Consider the following 19,972-nt stretch of genomic DNA (forward strand, 5'->3'; position numbering starts at 1 on the left):
CACACACACACACACACTTTTTATTACTTTATATTTTTCTTAGAGAATACTTTTTCCTTAATTAGAACCTTGTTTTTTAGTGGAAAAATGTTCATCACCCACTCTATGAAGAAGCAACAGCAATTATTTGTGAGGAGCATGGGGAGATCAGGTACCCTCATGCCTAATCCCTCTCCTTGCATATACAGGTGACATCTTACAAGTGCCTGAAGAGGGCTGTTGCTTAAGTGAAATCCTTATGAATAGCACCACTTCTGGGATATTGATATCCCTGATCACATTATATAGGTCCTTTCTTTTTGCAATGCAGAATAAGAGGTTCCATATTCTTCTGGCTTTTTATGCATATACCTAGGAAATGTCAACAGGAGGAATTCAGATCTTCTGCTTTCAAGGGAACATGTTACATAGGGAGGCAAAGATCTGTTTTCCAGAGTCCAAGTCCTTGTGTTTTCTCTGTAAGCACTTTCTGTGGGATCCTTGCATCCACCCAGAAGGCTGCTTGTTTCATTCCAAGCTGATTCTCATTAACTCCAATGAATGTTGCAGTTCTCTCAGGAATTATATAAATCCACATATTCCGAAGCATAAACTGCAAATTAACTTTAATGATAATCAATTCTCTCCCCCCCCCCCATTCTGATTTTTCTCTATCTTTGGATCTACATATTCAAATCATTATTCAGAAACTTTTTGTCTTATATGAAGCTGTCAAAGAAAACTGTGGTTTTATGTTGCTATTGTTATTTTCACCATCTTTAAACTACAGTACATACATTGTACAAATACTGTTATAGCGGTATATAGCAGCAAGAGACAGCTATATAAGCAAATTATGAGGAAAATGTGCATCTTATTTTGAATTTTGCCGCTGTGCAAATTTGCTTTGTTTCTGTAGACAATGAAAGTGGTAACTTATGGTTCTTTTCAGCTATGCAGCTTGTGGCTAATTCATTTCTCTTCATTTGTGATGTGTTTCTCTGTGGTGTGAATCCATCCTTATCCATTCTGTCAAACATCTTCATCTTTCTCTTGCTGCTTCTTCAGATTGCTCTGAGCATAAGGTAAGCTACTGCAATGCCTTTGCATAATATTCTGAGATTCAGCATGTTGACTCTAAGTGTAATGTGGATAACATTATTTCATATAAATTTGAGCCAACAGAAAGCTATATCATGGATCCTCAGTTGAAATAAGGCTCTTCCAATAAATGTATGAGGGCTGATGTTGCCTTTAGAGCTAAAGAGAGCAGCCAAGCATTCCATTCAAAAGTATGTTTAATTGAACAGAGGTGGCTACCTCTCATTTTTTAGAAAAAGCAGACAATCAGGGAATCTTGGGGGGAGAATTTAATGATTATGTATGAAACTGGATTATGTGATTGTTTGGTGTGATGTGTGGATAAACCCTAAATTCTTTTCTTGCCATGTGTGCTGTGTAATTATGGATTGCCTTGTCTGTGTCATAGTTTGCATTGAGCTCCACTCATTTGCCAATATAGATTTACTTGCAAATTCAATTTGTGTAAATTTTGAAATAAATAATCTCTATGGATCATACAAATTGGAGAAAAATCTTTCAGTTTACAATTTACAATTTACAGTTTACAATGCTCAGGCAGGGGGTTGAACTCGATGACCTAACGGTCCCTTTCAACTCAATTAATAAATAAATAAAAATCTGAAGTTACCTAATTTGTATTTCCCAGAACTATAAACAAAATAGAATATGTAATATTTTAATAACAACATTTTTTCCAGGTTGTTCTTTTTTTGTTTTTGCCTTATGAAAAGGAACAAAATGTATATAGCGGCGTATGTTGTTCTGAAACAGATTATAACTGAAGTATTATTTGAAAATAAATATGGTTTGGAAAGTTAGTACAAATATGTGTGTGTATGTAATATATATATATATACACACACACACACAGAGAGAGAGAGAGTAAAGGGCAGCCATTCATGCCCCTACTGGAACGCTTCGGTGGCGGGGGAGCGCACACGCACCCCCTTAACCTTCTTGCGCATGCGCAGGACGAATCAGCTGCTGCTCAGAGGATGAGGGGAGCAGACAGAGTGCCCCTCTGCCAAGCAAGATCCTCCCTCCTCCTTGCCCACTTCTGCACAGGTAAGACGTCGCGGTCCGGAACGGAATGAGGGAGGGACTGTAAAAGACAATAACACATTGTCTTTTACGGTTTAGATTAAGCCATTATTGTGTACCTCATCTCAATAAATTGTGAAGCATTCCTCAAGTGCCAAAACAGCCTGCCCTTATTAACTGATAAAATGCCTGATAGGTCCAAGTCATCTATGATATTTGCTTCATTTACATTTGCTTGAAACAGCATTATACATTTTTTATTAAAATAAAAATAAAACGTAACCCTTTGAGATTTTACATTGTTTTTTTTCCCAACCTGCTAGCTTTCATCTTAAGAATATTCTGGTAATGCATTTTAGGAGGCACCAGTGGTGGCGAGGGCAGCCCTATTCTTGGAATGTGCTCGCTTTGTGCATCGCTGCAACAGGGGCAACTGGCCAGAATGGATGAAGGGGCATCATGTGAATATTACTAAGAAAGGCCTTTCTCGTGGGCGCTCTCCAATCGTGGGGAACAAACGAAACCAGAAGTTACAGTGGAATGCAGCCAAGCTCTTCTACCAGTGGGGGGAAGTAAGTTTAAGTTCTTTCTGTTATCTTCCCTCCTTTTCTTGCCAGTCAGCAATATCAAAATTTTGTTCTAAATTTATTTATTTATTTATTTATTTATTTATTTATTTATTCATTCATTTATTAATAGAGTTGAAAGGGACCGTTAGGTCATCGAGTCCAACCCCCTGCCTGAGCAGGAAACCCTACAGCACCCGAGCCAAATGGAAGTCCAATCTCCTCTTGAAGGTGTCCAGAGTTGGGGAGTTCACCACCTCCCCTGGCAGGCAGTTCCATTGGTTGATCGCTCTGACCGTCAGGAAGTTCTTCCTTATTTCCAGGTTGAATCTCTCCTTGGTCAGCTTCCAACCATTGTTCCTCGTCCGGCCCTCTGGTGCCCTGGGGAATAAAGAGACCCCCTCCTCACCGTGGCAACCCCTCAAGTATCTGTAAACTGCTATCATGTCCCCTCTAGACCTTCTTTTTTCTAGGCTGTCCATGCCCAGTTCTCTCAATCTCTCTTCGTAAGTCTTGGTTTCGAGTCCCCTAATCATTTTGGTTGCTCTTTTTTGCACCTTCTCCAGAGTTTCGATGTCTTTTTTGTAGTGAGGTGACCAAAATTGGATGCAGTACTCCAGGTGGGGTCTGACCAGGGCATAGTAGAGTGGTATTAGTACTTCCCTGGTCTTGGAGCGTATTCCTCTGTTGATGCAGCTTAGGATTGAGTTGGCTTTTTTGGCTGCTGCTGCACATTGCTGACTCATGTTTAGTTGATTGTCCACCAAGACTCCAAGATCTCTTTCGCAGTCACTACTGCTGAGTGGGGTATCTCCCAGGCTGTATGTATGTCTAGGGTTCTTTTTGCCGAGGTGGAGGACTCTGCATTTGTCGGTGTTGAACCTCATTTTGTTGGTATGGGCCCACTGTGATAGTCTGTCTAGGTCTTCTTGTACTCTGAGCCTGTCCTCAAGGGTGTTGGCTACCCCTGCCAGCTTGGTGTCATCTGCAAATTTTATTAGTTCCCCTTTTATTCCCTCGTCCAGGTCTTTGATGAAGATGTTAAAGAGTACAGGACCCAGGACAGAGCCCTGTGGTACTCCACTGTCTACTTTTTTCCATGTGGATTTGGTGCCATTGAGGACAACTCGTTGGGTGCAGTTGGTCAGCCAACTGTTTATCCATCTACATGTGTAGTAATCTACTCCATTTTTTTCTAGTTTGTGGATTAGGAGATTGTGGTCGACTTTATCGAAAGCCTTACTGAAGTCCAAGTATATGAGGTCCACTGAGTTGCGTTGGTCAACTGACTTGGTTATGGTGTTGAAAAATGATATGAGATTGGTTTGGCATGATTTGTTTCTGATGAATCCGTGCTGGCTATTGGATATGATCTTGTTTGTTTCTAGGAAGTGGGTAAGTTGTTTTTTGATTATTTTCTCCAGTATTTTTCCAGGTATAGAGGTCAGACTGATTGGTCTGTAGTTACCTGGGTCGGTCTTTTTGCCTTTTTTGTGGATGGGGACTACGTCAGCTCGCTTCCAGTCTTCCGGTAGGTCTCCAGTGATCCAGGATATTTGGTAGATGAGGAGGAGTGGTTCCGCTATGGTGTCTGCCAATTCTTTTAGGACTTTGGGGTGAAGTCCGTCTGGCCCTGGTGATTTGTATTCGTTGAGTTCCCTCAGGTAGTCCCTCACTGTGCTTTTGTCTATGTTGAGTTCGGTTCTGGGGCAGTTTGTTGCAGTTAAATTGCAGATTGGTTGGAGGGAGGTTCCCTTTTTTGTGAAGACTGATGCAAAGTAGGCGTTGAGTAGCTGTGCTTGGTCATTGCTGTCTGTGATTTCTCTACCCTCTTCGTTTTTTAGTGTGACGATTGTTTCTTTGATTTTCTTCTTATTGTTGATGTGTTGGAAGAATCTTTTTTTGTTGTCTTTGACTTCCGCTGCAAAGTGTTGTTCATATTGTGCCTTTGCTGTTTTTATTTTTTGTTTGCAGGAACTGGCTGTTTGCTGATATTCCGCTTTGGTTATGAGTCCTTCTTTCCATTGTTTTTTTTCCTTTTATGTCATCTGCGAGGGCTTTGTTTAGCCATGCAGGTTTAGTTTTGGTTTTCCTGTTTTTCCTTTTCATGGGGATTGCGTTGTTTTGGGCGTCTATGATGCTGTTTTTTAGGATCGCCCAGGCTTCCTGAGTGGTTTTTCCTTCTAAGAGTTCGTTCCAGGGGCATTGTTCAAGGTTCGCTCTGAGCTTGTTAAAGTCCGCTTTTCTGAAGTCTGGGACTGTAGTGGTGTTGGGTATAGTAGCTAGTGATTGCACTATGTTGAATTTGAGGATGACATGGTCGCTCTTTCCCAGTTTCCCTTCTTCTTCTGTTCCCTCTATTGTTTCTTCCCTGTTTGTTAGTATTAGGTCTAATATAGCATTCCCTCTGGTTCCTGTTTCAACTTTTTGGGTTAGAAAGTTGTCAGCTAGACTGGAAAGAAATTTGGCAGACTTTTCGCTTGGTGCTGAGTTAGTTTTCCATGGGCTTTCTGATTTATACTAATCTATCTTCTTACAGTTTTGTTAGATACACATTTTAGGTAGCCTAACAAGGTTACTTAAATGATTCCACTTTTCTGCATGAAAAGTGATCAGCTAAAATCAGTGGCTCAGGTTTTTCTACTATCAGAAAGAAACAATATTTGTCCACAGCAGGCTTTGTCGTTCTAAATGTTTTGTTTTTATGCCCTCTCCATAGCAATGAAACAAACTCAATTTTCTGTTTTATTTAGAAAGTTATTCATAGAATTACAAATTACTGTACTGTCCAAAAAAACCCACCGATCAGAGTTAATTAAAAATGCAATACAAAAGTTTGGTCATTGCTTTTGCCTTAGGCAAGCCATTTTTCATTGAGGAAAATAACATTTATCCAATATACAGGACTGTGGAAAGGGTTACAGAAAAATGCGTACTTTCAGGGAATTAATGGCAGCCTTAAAATAGTTTTGTTGAGTAGAAGCAAATGACTGAGGTGGAACAAGAAGCCAGCAAATGGATCAGCTCTTCAGAAACTTTATTATTTTTATTTATTTATTTATTTATTTCGTCCAATACAAATTGAAAGTTAAAGAGAATAAAAACGTGTAGTAGTAAATATCAGGGAAGGGATAGAAGAAGAGATATGAGAATGCATCAATGAAGAGTAGAGGAAGGATATATGGATGGGAGAAAAGATTTATAAAATATAGGAGAGACAATTGGACAGGGGACGGAAGGCACACTAGTGCACTTATGCTCGCCCCTTACTGACCTCTAAGGAATCTGGAGAAGTCAACTGTGGAAAGTCTAAGGGAAAAATGTTGAGAGTTGGGGGTTGACACCACGGAGTCTAGTAATGAGTTCCATGCTTCAACAACTTCCTCTAGATCAGTGGTTCTTAACCTTGTTTGAGGTACTGAACCCACCAGTTTCATATGCACATTCACCAAACCCTTCTTTAGTGATAAATCAAATATGATTTTTTTCCAAATTCAAGACATAGGTATATGTTTTTTTACTGGTACACAAAATGAACCATGCATGAACATCACCTTGATCAAAGAACAAAATCAGCACAGTGCATGAACTCACAACAAATTACATACCTGCAAATCAGTGTGACTTCTGCTGTTGTTTTTGAGACACCAGTTCAGATATGCGTGTCATCATGAATTTACATAATAATTAATAATAATAATAATAATTTATTAGATTTGTATGCTGCCCCTCTACTCAGACTCAGGGCGGCTCACAACAATAATAACAGCATACAATAGACAAATCTAATATTTAAAAGAAGAAAAATATCTAAAAACCCGTTATATAAAACCATACAACACAAGCATACCATACATAAACTATATAAGCCTGGGGGGAAATGTCTCAGTTCCCCCATGCCTGGCGGTATAGGTGGGTCTTAAGCAATTTACAAAAGACAAGGAGAATGGGGGCAGTTCTGATCTCTGGGGGGGATTTGATTCCAGAGGGCCGGGGCTGCCCTGGGGCCCACCAGATGACATTGTTTAGTTGACGGGACCCGGAGCAGGCCAACTCTTTAGGACCTTATCGGCCGCTGGGATTCGTGCAGCAGAAGACGGTCTCGGAGGTATTCTGGTCTGATGCCATGAAGGGCTTTATAGGTCATTACCAACACTTTGAATTGTGACTAGAAACTAATCGGCAGCCAGTGCAGGCCACGGAGTGTTGGAGAAACGTGGGCAAACCTAGGTAAGCCCACAATAGCTCTTGCGGCCGCATTCTGAATGTTACCTTTCCTGATAATCTTGTGCTTTAGATACTGAGTTTAATAGAAAGCATTGAATTTTAAAGGTAAAGATGACTCCTTCCAAGTTATCTCAACTAAACTGAATGTTATTCTGCTTTAGAAGATCTGTCAGGAAGGAGTATTCCTTATATTTCCTTAATATTGTAGTTGGAATTTCTCTAAGTATTTGCACCTGTTTCCCTAGAATCTCTATTGGTAATGTTTCTGCATCACTTGTTCTTAAGTAGATTTTCTTACAAATTGAATCATGACAGTTCTTGATAACTGTCTTCAAACTGCACATACGTACTTAATTTTATAAATGGACTAAGGGGCCAGGTCAATTTGAAGTAAGATTTGGACATTAAATACAAGAAACCTTCCTATTGGAAAATGCTGCTGACTAGAAAAGAACATCATGACTTTGAATATTGGACACTAGGGGAAACTAAAAAAGAACTAATTATTATAATTAAAAGAGAAGAAATCCAACAATAAAGAATGGAGCAAGATATTTTAACATTGGAAGAATTTAAGGATATTGGGGAACAATGTATTTAGAAATTATTCTTAAGATTATCTTCTATTCTAAACATGGATTTAAAAGATTATATAGAAGAGGAACAACTTTCATCGGATAAAACAGTGAGCCTAACTCTAATTTGGATTTTAAAATGGCAGGTACAAAACCTGGAGGGAGATGTTGCACTGGATTTATAAATGAAACAGCTTATGTCTTAATAATTAAAAGGAACGTACAAAGAAAGACCAGACTTGGATTCTTATTGTAGATTTACAAAAAAGATGTGTTACACTTACACAGAAGTTCCTGAAAAGAGACCAAAACAATGAAAAGAAAGAAACTTTGGGGACACTATTTAAAGAAATAAAACATCAAGATTCTTAAAAGGAAAGGAATACAAAGTTTGATTATTTGATCAGGGGAAAATGTATATATTGTTTCTGGTAGTTTTAATGGATTTTTCTTTAATGAGGGGGCTTTAAACATTTGTTTATAGTTAAGATATGGAAAAAAGAGAACTTACTGTGGTATTTTCAGAAAAAGTGAAAAGTTACTATGTTAAAAATAAAGGAATATAAAGTTGGTTTATCTCAATGGACTTTTGCTTACAACTGAATAACAAAGCTTTAAAAATGTTTATAAGTAAGAGATGAGATATGGGAAGCGGTTTCATATTGCTGTATCAGATTTGATAAGTTTCTGAAATTGTTTAAATTTGTCTTGATTGAAGCAGGAAGCCATTTCTTCATATACAGTGGTACCTCTACTTAAGAACTTTTCTAGATAAGAACTGGGTGTTCAAGATTTTTTTGACTCTTCTTAAGAACCATTTTCTACTTAAGAACCCAAGCCTGGAAAAATTTCCCAGGAAATTTGAGAGTGGCACAAAGGCCTGGCCAGTTCCCCTTTTTAATCCCGGCATCCTTTACTCCCGGCCGTCTCAGGCTTTTCTGGGCTACCAGAGGATCCTTTCAGTGGCACTTAAGGAGGCTTTGGCAGTCCAGGGCGAACGAAGAATTTCCCTTTCTCTCACGTCGGGTGTATTGAAGACGTGTGTTCCCCTCGCCGCCTCAGAGTCCCTCTTTTTTTTTTTAAGCCTTAAAGTTTTGGATTTTTAAAAATTCCCTTCACCTCACCTTCTTCCTTCAGCAGCGACTCTCCTCCTCCTCTTCTTCCTCCTCCTCCTCCCACCCAAATTCCGAGCTTTTATTTCTTTCCTAATGGGTTTGCATGCATTATTTGCTTTTACATTGATTCCTATGGGAAAAATTGTTTCTACTTAAGAACATTTCTACTTAAGAACTTGGTCATGGAACGAATTACGTTCTTAAGTGGAGGTACAACTATATTTCTTTTTTTCCCTTTTTTCCCCACTTGCACTTTTTACTTTTTATATTCTTGTTAGTTTGTATTAGTTTTTTATCTTTGGATCTGTAAATTTTAATAAAAAGTTATTATACCCAGTCTATACAAAAAGAAGAATTACAGCAGGATGCTAGATGTTGAAGTGCTTTGAATATTGTAAAGCATTATATGGTATATTATATGGTATTTTTCCCAGATGACATTATAATCAACATGATATAATCAACAAGACCTCCAACAAAAGAGATCTTTATTTGCAAACTTCAACATGAGATTTTCTCCTTTAAGAAACCTTTATGACCCTTTCTTAATTCTGTACTTTAACAGGCAATTGGAGTCCGTCTCAATGAACTGTGCCATTCTGAAAGTGAGAGTCCAGCCAATCTGCTGGGCCTCATTTATGATGAGGAGACCAAGAGGAGGATGAGGAAGGAGGATGAGGAAGAAGACTTTTTAGATGACAGTAAGGAGACTCCCTTTACTACAAGAACCCCCACTTGTAAGAACCTCTCCTTTAGGAACACTTATTCTTTTTTTTTCTTTCAAAAAAATCTTTTTTTTTGTTCCCTTTCCACCTACAGTGTTTCACCACATTTCCTCTTTTCTTCTTCTTCGACTCTCTGAATCTAATACATGATATAGTAGTTTGGTGCATTAAAAAAATGAGAGGGGGGAAAATAATCAAATATGTTGCCTTTTATATACCATATTGTATAAGATGCACATTAGTTTTCAGCAAGAAAAACAAGAAAAAACAAATTCTGCCTCCGCCTACCAGCATCCATCAGTATTCACCTGGCTGGCATCCTTGCAGTAAACATTAAACAGCCTATTATTGCAGCCTGATTCACCATGAACAGCTGATTGACAGTTGGATTAACCTCCCAGAATACTGCCAATCAGCTGTTCCACACTATAGGGATCACCACAGCCCATTGCTGCTCCACGTGTTGCTTTTTTGGCCTCCACACATTACATTTTTGGCCTCTGCAAGCCCCATTTTAGACCTGTTTCAGGTTGCAGGGATCACCACAACACATTGCTGCCAATTGCTTCCTCCACATATTGCAGTTTTGGCTCTGCATATCGTGTTTAAGACCTCCACATGCCCCATTTTTGGCCTCCATGTGTCACATTTTTGGCTGAAAATGCAATGCACAGAGGTTAAAAAATGGGGCATGTGGAGACCAAAAATGCAACATGCAGTGGCCAAAAACATGATGCACAGAGTTAAGTTTTAGGTTTAAGTTTAATTGGATTTGTATTCCGCCACTCTCTGAGGACTCAGGGCGGCTCACAGCATATACAGGCTGCAATTGGCAGCAATGTGCTATGGCGATCTCCGCAGCCTGGAACAGGTCTAAAATGGAGCACGTGGAGGCTGAAAATGTGACACTCGGAGGCCAAAATGGCTGGCAGGTGGGTGGAACTTTGGCATCATTCACTGTATAAGATGCACAAACATTTCCATCCATTTTTAGGTCATAAATAAAAATGTAGCCACCTGCAGAATCTAGTGGACCTAATTGGGTGCATCTTCATATCTCCATGCAATAATTATTTCCAGTAGCTCAGTAGAACTCAGCAGAACTCAGATAGAGTAAACATCTACATAAATCTGCACTGATTGTTTACTGAGGACTGTGAATGCAGACCTGAAATTTCAATTTCCAATATGATCCATTTTTGTTTTTTAAATTTATTTTTAAAAATTCTGTGCTCAGAGCAGTATACACAGTAAAACCTAAAGATGTATAACAATAGTAATAAAATATAAATTAAAATAGCATTGATCAATATGGATATATACTAAATTCTAACATCTTCCAATTGGTTTCTCCTGGTACCAAATTTTTACTTCTTTACAAAAACTAATTAGGGAAGAGGTATTTTGTATATTTGAGAGCAACACATTCCAGAAGAGAAGCGCCACTATGAAGAAGGCACTGCTATGGGTTTCCCTGGGGGGTGTAGACTTACATTAGGGCCACTCTTATAAAGCTAACAGATTTACTTCTGTGTACATGGTCTTAGAAATAACCAGATCTTGAGTGAAATTTTTAAAGGTGATTGGCTCCCAGAGCAATTTTTGGAATAGAAGTGTGATGTGCAGATCTTAAAGTGCCCATTACTCCATAAGCCATAGCATACTAAACCAGTTTAAATTTCTGAATGATCCTTAAAGGCAGCTCAGTGTAGAACTAAACGGGTTCAATTATACTGCATTAATCCAAATTGTGTAGAGATAAGATTTTACAAAGCCTTAAACTACCCATTTTCTTCCTTAAATGTTTGCCCATCATGAGAAAATATGCCCCATGTTTGTGAGGATTTCAAGGTTTTTAAAAAATGCTATGCCTGACTTATGCTTCTGTTAACCACCCTTTTGCCCTCTAAATCCACCAGAACGTATTAAAAAAAAGTGGGGGGTGTCTTTTAATGGTATCTACCTATTAAAAGGAAAATTATAAAGCAGGCTAAATTAAAAGATTTAAATTAGAAGTCAGATATTCATCTGTGGAAGGGTTGTTTTTTTTTTATGGTAAACAGATTCTAGAAAAAACTTCCCCAGGCATCTACACTTCAAAATGGGAGACTACCACATTCAGAACTCCCAATAAGAAGTTACTAATACTGTACTTCCATCTCAGAAGTACCAAAAGTGTCTTTGTGATGAAAGGATTTCCTGGTGACATCCCCATTACCGGGCCACACCCAGTAGGGACTTCTTTTGCATCCCATGAAGTTGCCACTAAAGTGATACCTAATTATCTAGTTGGAGTATGAGTATGTGTTTACCCACCTCGTGAGCCACCACAATCCTTATTAAGGAATTAATTGGCTATCTTGATTGGTAACCATGCTAGTTGTAGACAAACACATCTGCAGGTCATGTGGTTAAGGAACTCTATGATTTAATATTATGCAATATAGCAATTAGTATCACACAATTATTTAAAATGGCAAGAGGACTGTACGTTAACGCTTTAATAAATCAGCACAGACAAGTAGAACATGTCACTACAATTGTGTCAACAAACTGTATGTCAGTCTAACAGAACAGAAATGTTTCAAAATATCATCTATTCTACATGTTTGTCTACTGTAACACATTAATTTATATGTGTGCGTATTTGTAATGTTTTTATCTAAGCATGCTATCCGTTAGCGTTTCATGTAATTTTGTTGGATTTACTCTGTTTAGAATTATTCTGCTGGTTGTGTGGCTAAACAAACAAGCAAGCAAGCAAGCAAATAATGCATCTATGACTGTGTTTTGATTCTGTCATTCAGAAATTTTGTAACATTTCATAATTTTATTTTGATAGTTAAAGGGTATAGAGAATTTACTTGCTATAGCCTCATCATGTCATGTTGCACTTCTTATAAAGCAATGTGGCACACACCATTAGACTAATCAATTATACTTATTAACAGTTTTTAGTAAATATTTTATCTAGAATGAATTTTAGCTTGTCCTAGTTTGCAATTCTAGGATGACTCTGAGAGAATGTTGAAGAAATTTAACTCTGTATTATGTAGAACAGTGATGGCAAACCTTTTTTTCCTTGGGTGCCGAAAGAGTGTGCATGCATGCTATCGGGCATGCACAAGTTCCCACACTCATAATTCAATGCCTGGAGAGGTTGAAAACAGCTTTCCCCCTACCCCAGAGGCCCTCTGGAGGCTGGAAATGGCCTGTTTTCCAACTTCTGATGGGCCCACTAGGCTCGTGTTTCACCCTCCCCAGGCTCCAAAGATTTCTCTGGAGCCAGGGAAGGGTAAAAACGCTCCTCCCCCACATTCTTCTGGAGACTCCCAGGAAGCCAAAAACGCCTTCCCGGAGCCTCTGTGTAAGCCAAAAATCAGCTAGCCAACACATACATGCACGTTGGAGCTGAGCTAGGGCAACAGCTCGCATGCCAGCAGATATGGCTTTGCGTGCCACCTTTGGCACCCGTGCCATAGTTCGCCATCACTGATCTAGAATCTATGAAGAATTTGCAATTCGCTCCCTCTCAATTCATGGCTTCAAACTTGAAAGTAGCAAATTTGGTGAAACCTACCATGGTTTTTTCCATTTCGTATTTCTCTAAGTAGAAAATACCGTATTTTTGGGAGTATAAGATGCACTGGAGTATAAGACGCACCTTAGTTTTGGGAGAGAAAAACAAGGGGGGAAATTCTGCCTCTATCTCCTGAAAACTTTACCCTTCGACTATCCACTATTGACCTCACCCAATTACTAAGAGGTCAATAACAGGTGTGTATAAGTGCACCATTTGTCCCCTGTCCTAATGTCTCTCTCTCACACTAGTATCATGTATATAAACATTGTTATATCTATGTATGCAACCAATATGAACTTGAAATAAATGAATGAATGAATGAATAAATAAATAAATAAATAGATTTGCCTCCCAGTAAACAATGAACAGTACATATTATATACACTGTTTGCTGTGTACTTCTGTTCATGTGTGTCTGACCCATAGAAATAGCCAAGAATTGGAGAAATGTACATTATGGCAGTATATTAATGCCAGAAAATTTTCTTAATTGTAGTCACACTAACTCTTCTCAATTATTTAAATAGATCTACTCCAAATATGAGTAGTCAGGGTTTAACCCAGCGGCCTTATCTTAGTACTAAAACAGGACACTGTTACATTTCAGATTATACTTTTACAGTTCTTTAAAACTAAGGTGATTTTCTGGAAGTATACATTATTCTCTGTTATTTAAAAGAAGGTGCAATAGCACTGGGCCTCTTCAGATCAAATATTTATTTTAAAATCTTCTTCATTTTGTTAAGTTGTCTAGAACAATAATAAAGCAGTCTTTTTAAAATGTCCAATAATTTGAATATTGTATAGACATTCTATAGTTATTGACTTACCTCTTTGCATCCAGATTTAGCAGTCTGATTAGCACAAGAAAATAAAATTCTGCCTCTGCCTCTATCTGTACCTCCAGCAATTTGTCTCCTTGCAGCTAGTTTCACTTTCAGTTTTAGCACTGAATCAGCTGAGGGTCAGAAGGCTGATAATCGCTTGTGCTAATCAGGCTCTGTGCTGTTTGCTGCAAGAAGACCAGACATCCCGCTTTTGGCAGGACAGTTCTGCTTTTTAGCAATTTGCCCCACATCTCGCGGCATTTTTTAAAAATACCAATTTTTTGCAAGAAGCCACCACATCAGTGGATTTTGGGCAATGCAGAAGCTGAGCTTCCTTTTTCGCAGCTTCCAAGTTTTCCCCCGGCAGATTTTACTCGCTGGTGCCAGGAAAAAACGTAGAAGCTGGGAAAAAAGTTGGAAGCCGCGAACATGGGCAAACCAAGCTGCAGCACACAGAGCACTGCAGTGGCCGAAGCATAGCCGAAGCATTGGACTTGTACAACGTCACTGCCAGACTGGCCCGCTTGGGTCCTGAGAAGTTGCCGAGCTGACCGAGAGTTTCATCCTTCTCGTATGAGAGAAGAAGCTGCGGCTGCCTCCCTGGCAGGATCTGCTGGGGGATCCCGCTTGCTATCACCCTCTGGAGCCACTCGGCTTCCTTTTGTGCATGTGTCTCCTCCATGAGTGCATTGCCCGTAGTAGTGGCAGTGGCCAGTCCCTGCTGGCCAGCACTTCCTGAAGCATCTCCTGAGCACTACAGGGCAGAGCTAGGAGTTTGTTAACCTTGCCCTCTGTGAGCATCAACCCCTCTTTGCTACCAGCTGCCCTGTTTTTCACACAGTATCATCCAGGAGGGAGGAGGGAGAAGCTGGTAGCAGAGACAAGAGAGTGCAAGGTTGATGCTTCTGTGAGGAGGGGATCCAGAAAGGGTCTGGGTTTCAACCAGCCTCTATTTTGCAGCCACATGTGCCATTGCTGCTGTTCCAGAGGGCTTTCCTTGAGAGTGAGGGGGAATAAAGAGGCCAGGCCGAAGGTTCACTTGCTTGTTTTGCTCTTCTATCTCCACTCTGCTGCCTTTTCTCTTTCTCTTTTCGGCGGCTAGAGAAGGAAGACAGTGCACTGGAGACAGTGGCATCAGAACCCTCCCCGGCTCTTCCCTGATGTGCCTTGCAACAGCCTAATCCCCTGGCCTGAATGTCATTGCTCTCCATCTTGCTTTGGACAGGACAGCAATGGTGGTGGTGGGAAAGTAGTGAGGTTTCCCAGAACACCACCTGATCTCTCTGGTGGTGGGTGGCAGGCAGATTGACAATCATGGGGATTGAGGAGAACGCGCTGAGGACGGCAATATCAGAAGCTTCCCTGGGCCTTCCCTCTGCTGTGGATGGACTTGCACTGTGATAGTAAGGGCAGGAACCATGCATTAAAGGTGGTTTTCCTTCTCCCTGCTCATGAAAAAGGTTTTGCCGCAGCATTCTGAATAAAGCAGCATTGTAAATTTGAAGTTTTCTTAATTGGAAAATGCGAGCACATTCCCCGTGCTCCCCCTATCCCTCTTCCTAGGTTTCAGATTGAGGCTATTGGCTCCCCAATCAAAAGCGGGGCTGAGGGGAAGCCAGCCTTAATTTCAATAGCCAAATTGAGGGCTGGGATGGGGAGGGGGAGAGAGAGGCAGCGCTTTCTGGGAGGGCAGGCCAGTCTAGTAATTCCTCATTTTCCCTTCTCCCATCAATTAAAGGGGCAGGCAAGCTACTATACTTGATAGTCTAGCTCAGTTCAGGCAGAGAGAGGAGGCCATTTTGACAGAAGGGGCTTGCTTGGGTCTCATAGCTGCTGCTTCAGCCATAATCCTGGCAAGGGGGTTATTTGGGAGAGGGCACGGGAACCAAACCCAGAAGAGAAGCACCCCTTTTCCTTCTTGTCTACTCTGGCACTGAGTATCACTGGAGGGAGAGCAAAAGCAATGCTGGTTGGAGAACATAGCCGGGGAACAGTCCCAATTATGCAGGGGATTGCTGCTGAGGAGTGCCTTTTTCCAGGTTCTGGAGTAGACATAAACCTGCTCCTTTGCCTCTCTAAGGGCTGAGTCCCTTACCTCCCACTCACCCAAAATAAGGAGAGGCAGTGCCTTCCCTGATTTGTTCAATTTGTTGATTGTTAGTTATGTAGGACTGAGAAAAATTGCTCCAAAACTGAGTTTCTTGAAGTGGACCACTAAACTCCTAAACAACTTTTAAATGATCTAGTAAAAAGAAAAGTCAATCAAAAGAGCAAGCACATAAAACACTTCCAGGAGCAAAACAAATTTAAGTTTAATTTGTGTGTATTGTTTAATGGACTGCTAAATTGGTAAAATGGACTGCTAAATTGGCCATGCTCAGCCAGCACATGTTCACCTAGCCACACCCACCCAGTCACATGACTGACAAGCCACTCCCACCCAATCATATGACCATCAAGCCACACCCACAAAATTAAGCCACACCCACAGAGAGGTAGTAAAAAAGTTTAGAACCTACCCCTGCTTTTCTCCCTATATTTTTTCAAACAAACAACAGTTGCTGTTTTTCTTTCATGTAGAAGAATTAACAATATAGAGAGCTGTAGGGGAAAGTTAGGATTAATCTGCCACCAAATAAAGCACACTATTATCCCTCTCAAACTGAATCTTTAAAGTGTGCATTAGTTAAAGAGGGAAATAATGGAAAAATAGTATAAGAGTGTGTCATTTTTGAAACAGATCTGAATTATGAGGTGAATAATTTTTAGGGAGATTTCATTTACAAGAATCATGTCTTTGAGATCATTGCAGTGGTGCTGTTGTAGAGGTATCATAAATCACAGTGAATATAAAATAATGCTGTAGCTAAATGTGACTGTCACATTTCCCTCCCCCACCCAAAAAATAGAATAATCATACAACATATTGTTCCATACATTATGTACTATGTCTGGTGGTGTCTGTTTTTTTTAATGGTCTTTTTTCTTTGCTGCTCTTTTTTTGCAACAGAACATATGTATATTTTCTGTTTTAGGTACAGTAAATCCTACCAAATGTTCTTGTCCTTTTGCTTTGAAGATGGCAGCATGTCAGCTTCTTCTAGAGATCACCACTTTTCTTCGAGAAACCTTTCCCTATATGCCCAGGCCACGTACTGAACCTCTTGTGGTAAGTGAGAAGAAGGGATGGATTTGGGATATAAAAGAATAAAGTTACAGAAGTGGGAAAGGTCTGGAAAGAACAGGAAACTAAAAACCAATTGTGTAGCTAAAGAATGTATTGATTAAACATTAAAAATATGCTATCCAAAATAGCCATGATTTGGTCATGCTGCTTGTCCCATTTCTCAAGATGGCTGGATGGCAATTTAATCCAACCATTCTTGACATTCTTTAGTTTAGATACACAGAGGTCTCTTTAGGGGCAGCAAATGGTGATCAGCAAAATATAAAAGCAGTTTCTTACTGTTGCTCTGAAAACTCTGCCTTTCTCCACTGCTTCTGGAAGGAGAGTCCAGTATGGGTTAATCCCAATCCTATTGGTAGAGACTGAGTTAAAAATTAACATGTTAATTAGGCACCGCCCCTTGCCTGCCCCCATGGGCTCAGTTTTTAAAACTCAGTCCTAGAAGAGAGACTCACGAGTTTAGTTTAAGAAAATAAATGAAATAATATTTGTACTAACATGTTTTTTTCTGTTGTTTTTTCTTGTCTTTCAGATGCTGAACACCTGGAAGGGGTCTCTGCCCTCCGTGGGCACCACCCCCATCGCTTCTCCCCGGGGAACCTCTTCCCTCAGAGGGTACCGTTTCATGAAGGGGAGTCAGCCTCAGGTCACTGGCCTCAGCGGCCACACCAGGCTGCAGCCGAAGGTGGGGGGGTCCGCCCCCACCACTGGGAGGCTGGAGAGGCGAGAGGACAGCCTCCAACAGAGCGCGATCCAGGCGCTGTTCAAGAAAGGCTAATTAGCCTCCTGCTGCCGCAGCAACAACAAAGGAAAATATGTTTGGCGGCTGGAAGAAAGCCGCCGCCAAGGAAAGCCGCGGAGGCATTTGCATTGAGAGAGAGAGCGTCTCTCATATGTTCGGCGGTCCCTGGCAGGGGAGAAGAAACCGCTGTGGCTGCCGCTATCAGAGCCATCGGCATCTGGCGCGCATCTGGCTAGCCATATGATCGGCACCCCCCCCCCCCAGTGACAAGGGAGAAGAACCGCCACGATTACTGCCGCCGGCATCAGGCTCAGGGGTTTCAAACTTCCTGACAGCCAGTTATGTATTAAAGGGGCGATGCTTATTACCGCCCCTGTCATCTTGCGGCCGCTATTTTGAGGCCGTTGCCGCCTGCCATTTTTGGGAATGGAGACAGTTTCAGTTGGCGGGAAAACACCCCCCCTCGCCTTGGCACACGTCATATCGCCTGAGGGGGCGGGGTGCCGTTGTTGACGTCTCAAGACGTGGACTGGGAGCCATTTTGGGCTTATTACAGCAACGACTTGGGTGTCACGGTGCTAACTCTCTGTCAGAGATACAGTTTTGAGAGTTCATTCACTTCGTGAGTAACATGGATCAGTTGAATGTTAGTGCGGAGCAAACTGCCCCTTCAGGACCAGCTCCCAAACCCAAGGACAAGGGAAAGTCCAAACCCAAGTCCTCTCAGGGCCCATCCTCCTCAGCTTTTAGAGAGGCGGAAAGACGGATACAGGCCCTGGAGCAGAGACTGGAGACAGCTCTCCATGTTCCTTCATTGGCTTCGGGACCCCCTCCAAGCCTCCCACCACTACCGGGATCAATTACCCCTCGTTCAATGGGCCCCGGGGGTTTATTATCAGAAAGGGACTGGTCCCCAGAGCGACAGACTGGTGCACAGGCTCAGCCTTGCCTGAGCAGGCCAAGTTCTGCAAGCAATGCAAGGCCTTTGTGGGTTTTTTCTCCCCAACCCAATGTAGGCCCATCTGCTACATTCACCCCTACTGCTGCTGGACTCAGGGCTCAGCCTAATACCTGGCAAGGTCTTTCCCCAGCTGTACAAGATATGATCACCAATGTCTACTCTCAAGGCATAGCAACGGGGGTGCAACAATGCAACCAACAGTCACATCAACCACAAAGCCGGAATCTCTGGTCTGCACCGCCCCTTTCAGGTATGGGGTTCTCGGACGAACCATCTTGGCAGGAGGGTAGTGAGAAGGACTACGACTTGTCAGATGACGAGACTTTACCAGAGCAGCCATCTGTTCCGGGACTATTTAAACCTGCCTTGTTTAGGACACTGTTACACAAGGCCAAACAAGCGGTGGACCTGCCGGGTCTCACAAAGCCTGCAGAGACACCCAGGTCAACTACATTGCTAAAAGAACCTCAGCCTGAAACAGACCATATTCCGGCATCGGATATTTTTGTGCAGAATGTTAAGAGGCCATGGCAGCACCCAGCGGCGGCACAAGGCCCATCAATGCTGGAGCGCAAACTGTATACCTTCGACGAGGAGGTCGAGAGTCTTCTTCAATTCCCCCCAATTGATCAACCGGTGGTAACCCTGGTGTCGAATGCCATGGTCCCCGCCGAATCAGGGGACAATTTAAAGCCAGAGTACAGGAAGGCGGAGATCCTTCTACGTAAGTCACATTCAATGTCCGGTTGGGGGTTTCCGGCAGCGGCCGCTGCTTCCTTCTTCAATAGGGCCTCTGTAGTATGGATCGAGGAGATGATGTCTTGCCTAGGGCCAGAGGATGGTAGACTGTGGCAGGACTTAAGTAAACTATTAGCCGCAGCGGAGTTCTCGGCGGATGCCACCCTCCACGCTGCCAAGTTCTCAGCAAGGGGGATGTCCACCACCCTCTCATCAAGGCATTTGTTGTGGCTAAGAAGTTGGCAAGCCGACACCAAATCAAAGTGGCGTTTGGCCTCCTCTCCTTTCCGCGGTGCCGACCTCTTTGGGGAAGTTCTAGATAAGGTCCTTATCGAAGATAAGGATAAGCGGAAGGTTCTCCCCAAGTCGAACAGGCTGCAGGAGAGAAGGACTACACCCTACAACAGAAGGCAGTCCTTTCGCTGGGACGCTTCTTCTGGAACAGGCCAGGCCCAGAGCCCGTATGCACAGGGCCGCTTCAACCAGAATTCATCTTCCCAGAATGACCGGACCAATTTCCAGGACAGAACGAGAGGCTATCAGCAGACTAGACGCCCTTTTAGAGGCACAGGCCAGAAGGGTTTCAAATGCCCCAAATGATTCCGACAGCGGACAACCGATAG

At 41.8% G+C, this 19,972-nt stretch overlaps 1 protein-coding gene across 1 annotated transcript in view; it reads left to right on the forward strand.

Moving 5' to 3' along the window:
• UNC80 (unc-80 homolog, NALCN channel complex subunit) overlaps nt 1-19,972 on the forward strand; it is a 199,091-nt gene that overhangs the window by 79,050 nt on the left and 100,069 nt on the right. The window contains exons 23-25 of the mRNA XM_070737780.1: nt 2,463-2,675; nt 9,152-9,287; nt 16,757-16,890. Coding sequence (XP_070593881.1) covers nt 2,463-2,675; nt 9,152-9,287; nt 16,757-16,890 — 483 coding nt within the window. The remainder of the gene's footprint in view (nt 1-2,462; nt 2,676-9,151; nt 9,288-16,756; nt 16,891-19,972) is intronic.

The sequence above is a fragment of the Erythrolamprus reginae genome, chromosome 1, assembly GCF_031021105.1.
Source record: "Erythrolamprus reginae isolate rEryReg1 chromosome 1, rEryReg1.hap1, whole genome shotgun sequence".
NCBI classification, from domain to species: Eukaryota; Metazoa; Chordata; class Lepidosauria; order Squamata; family Dipsadidae; genus Erythrolamprus; species Erythrolamprus reginae.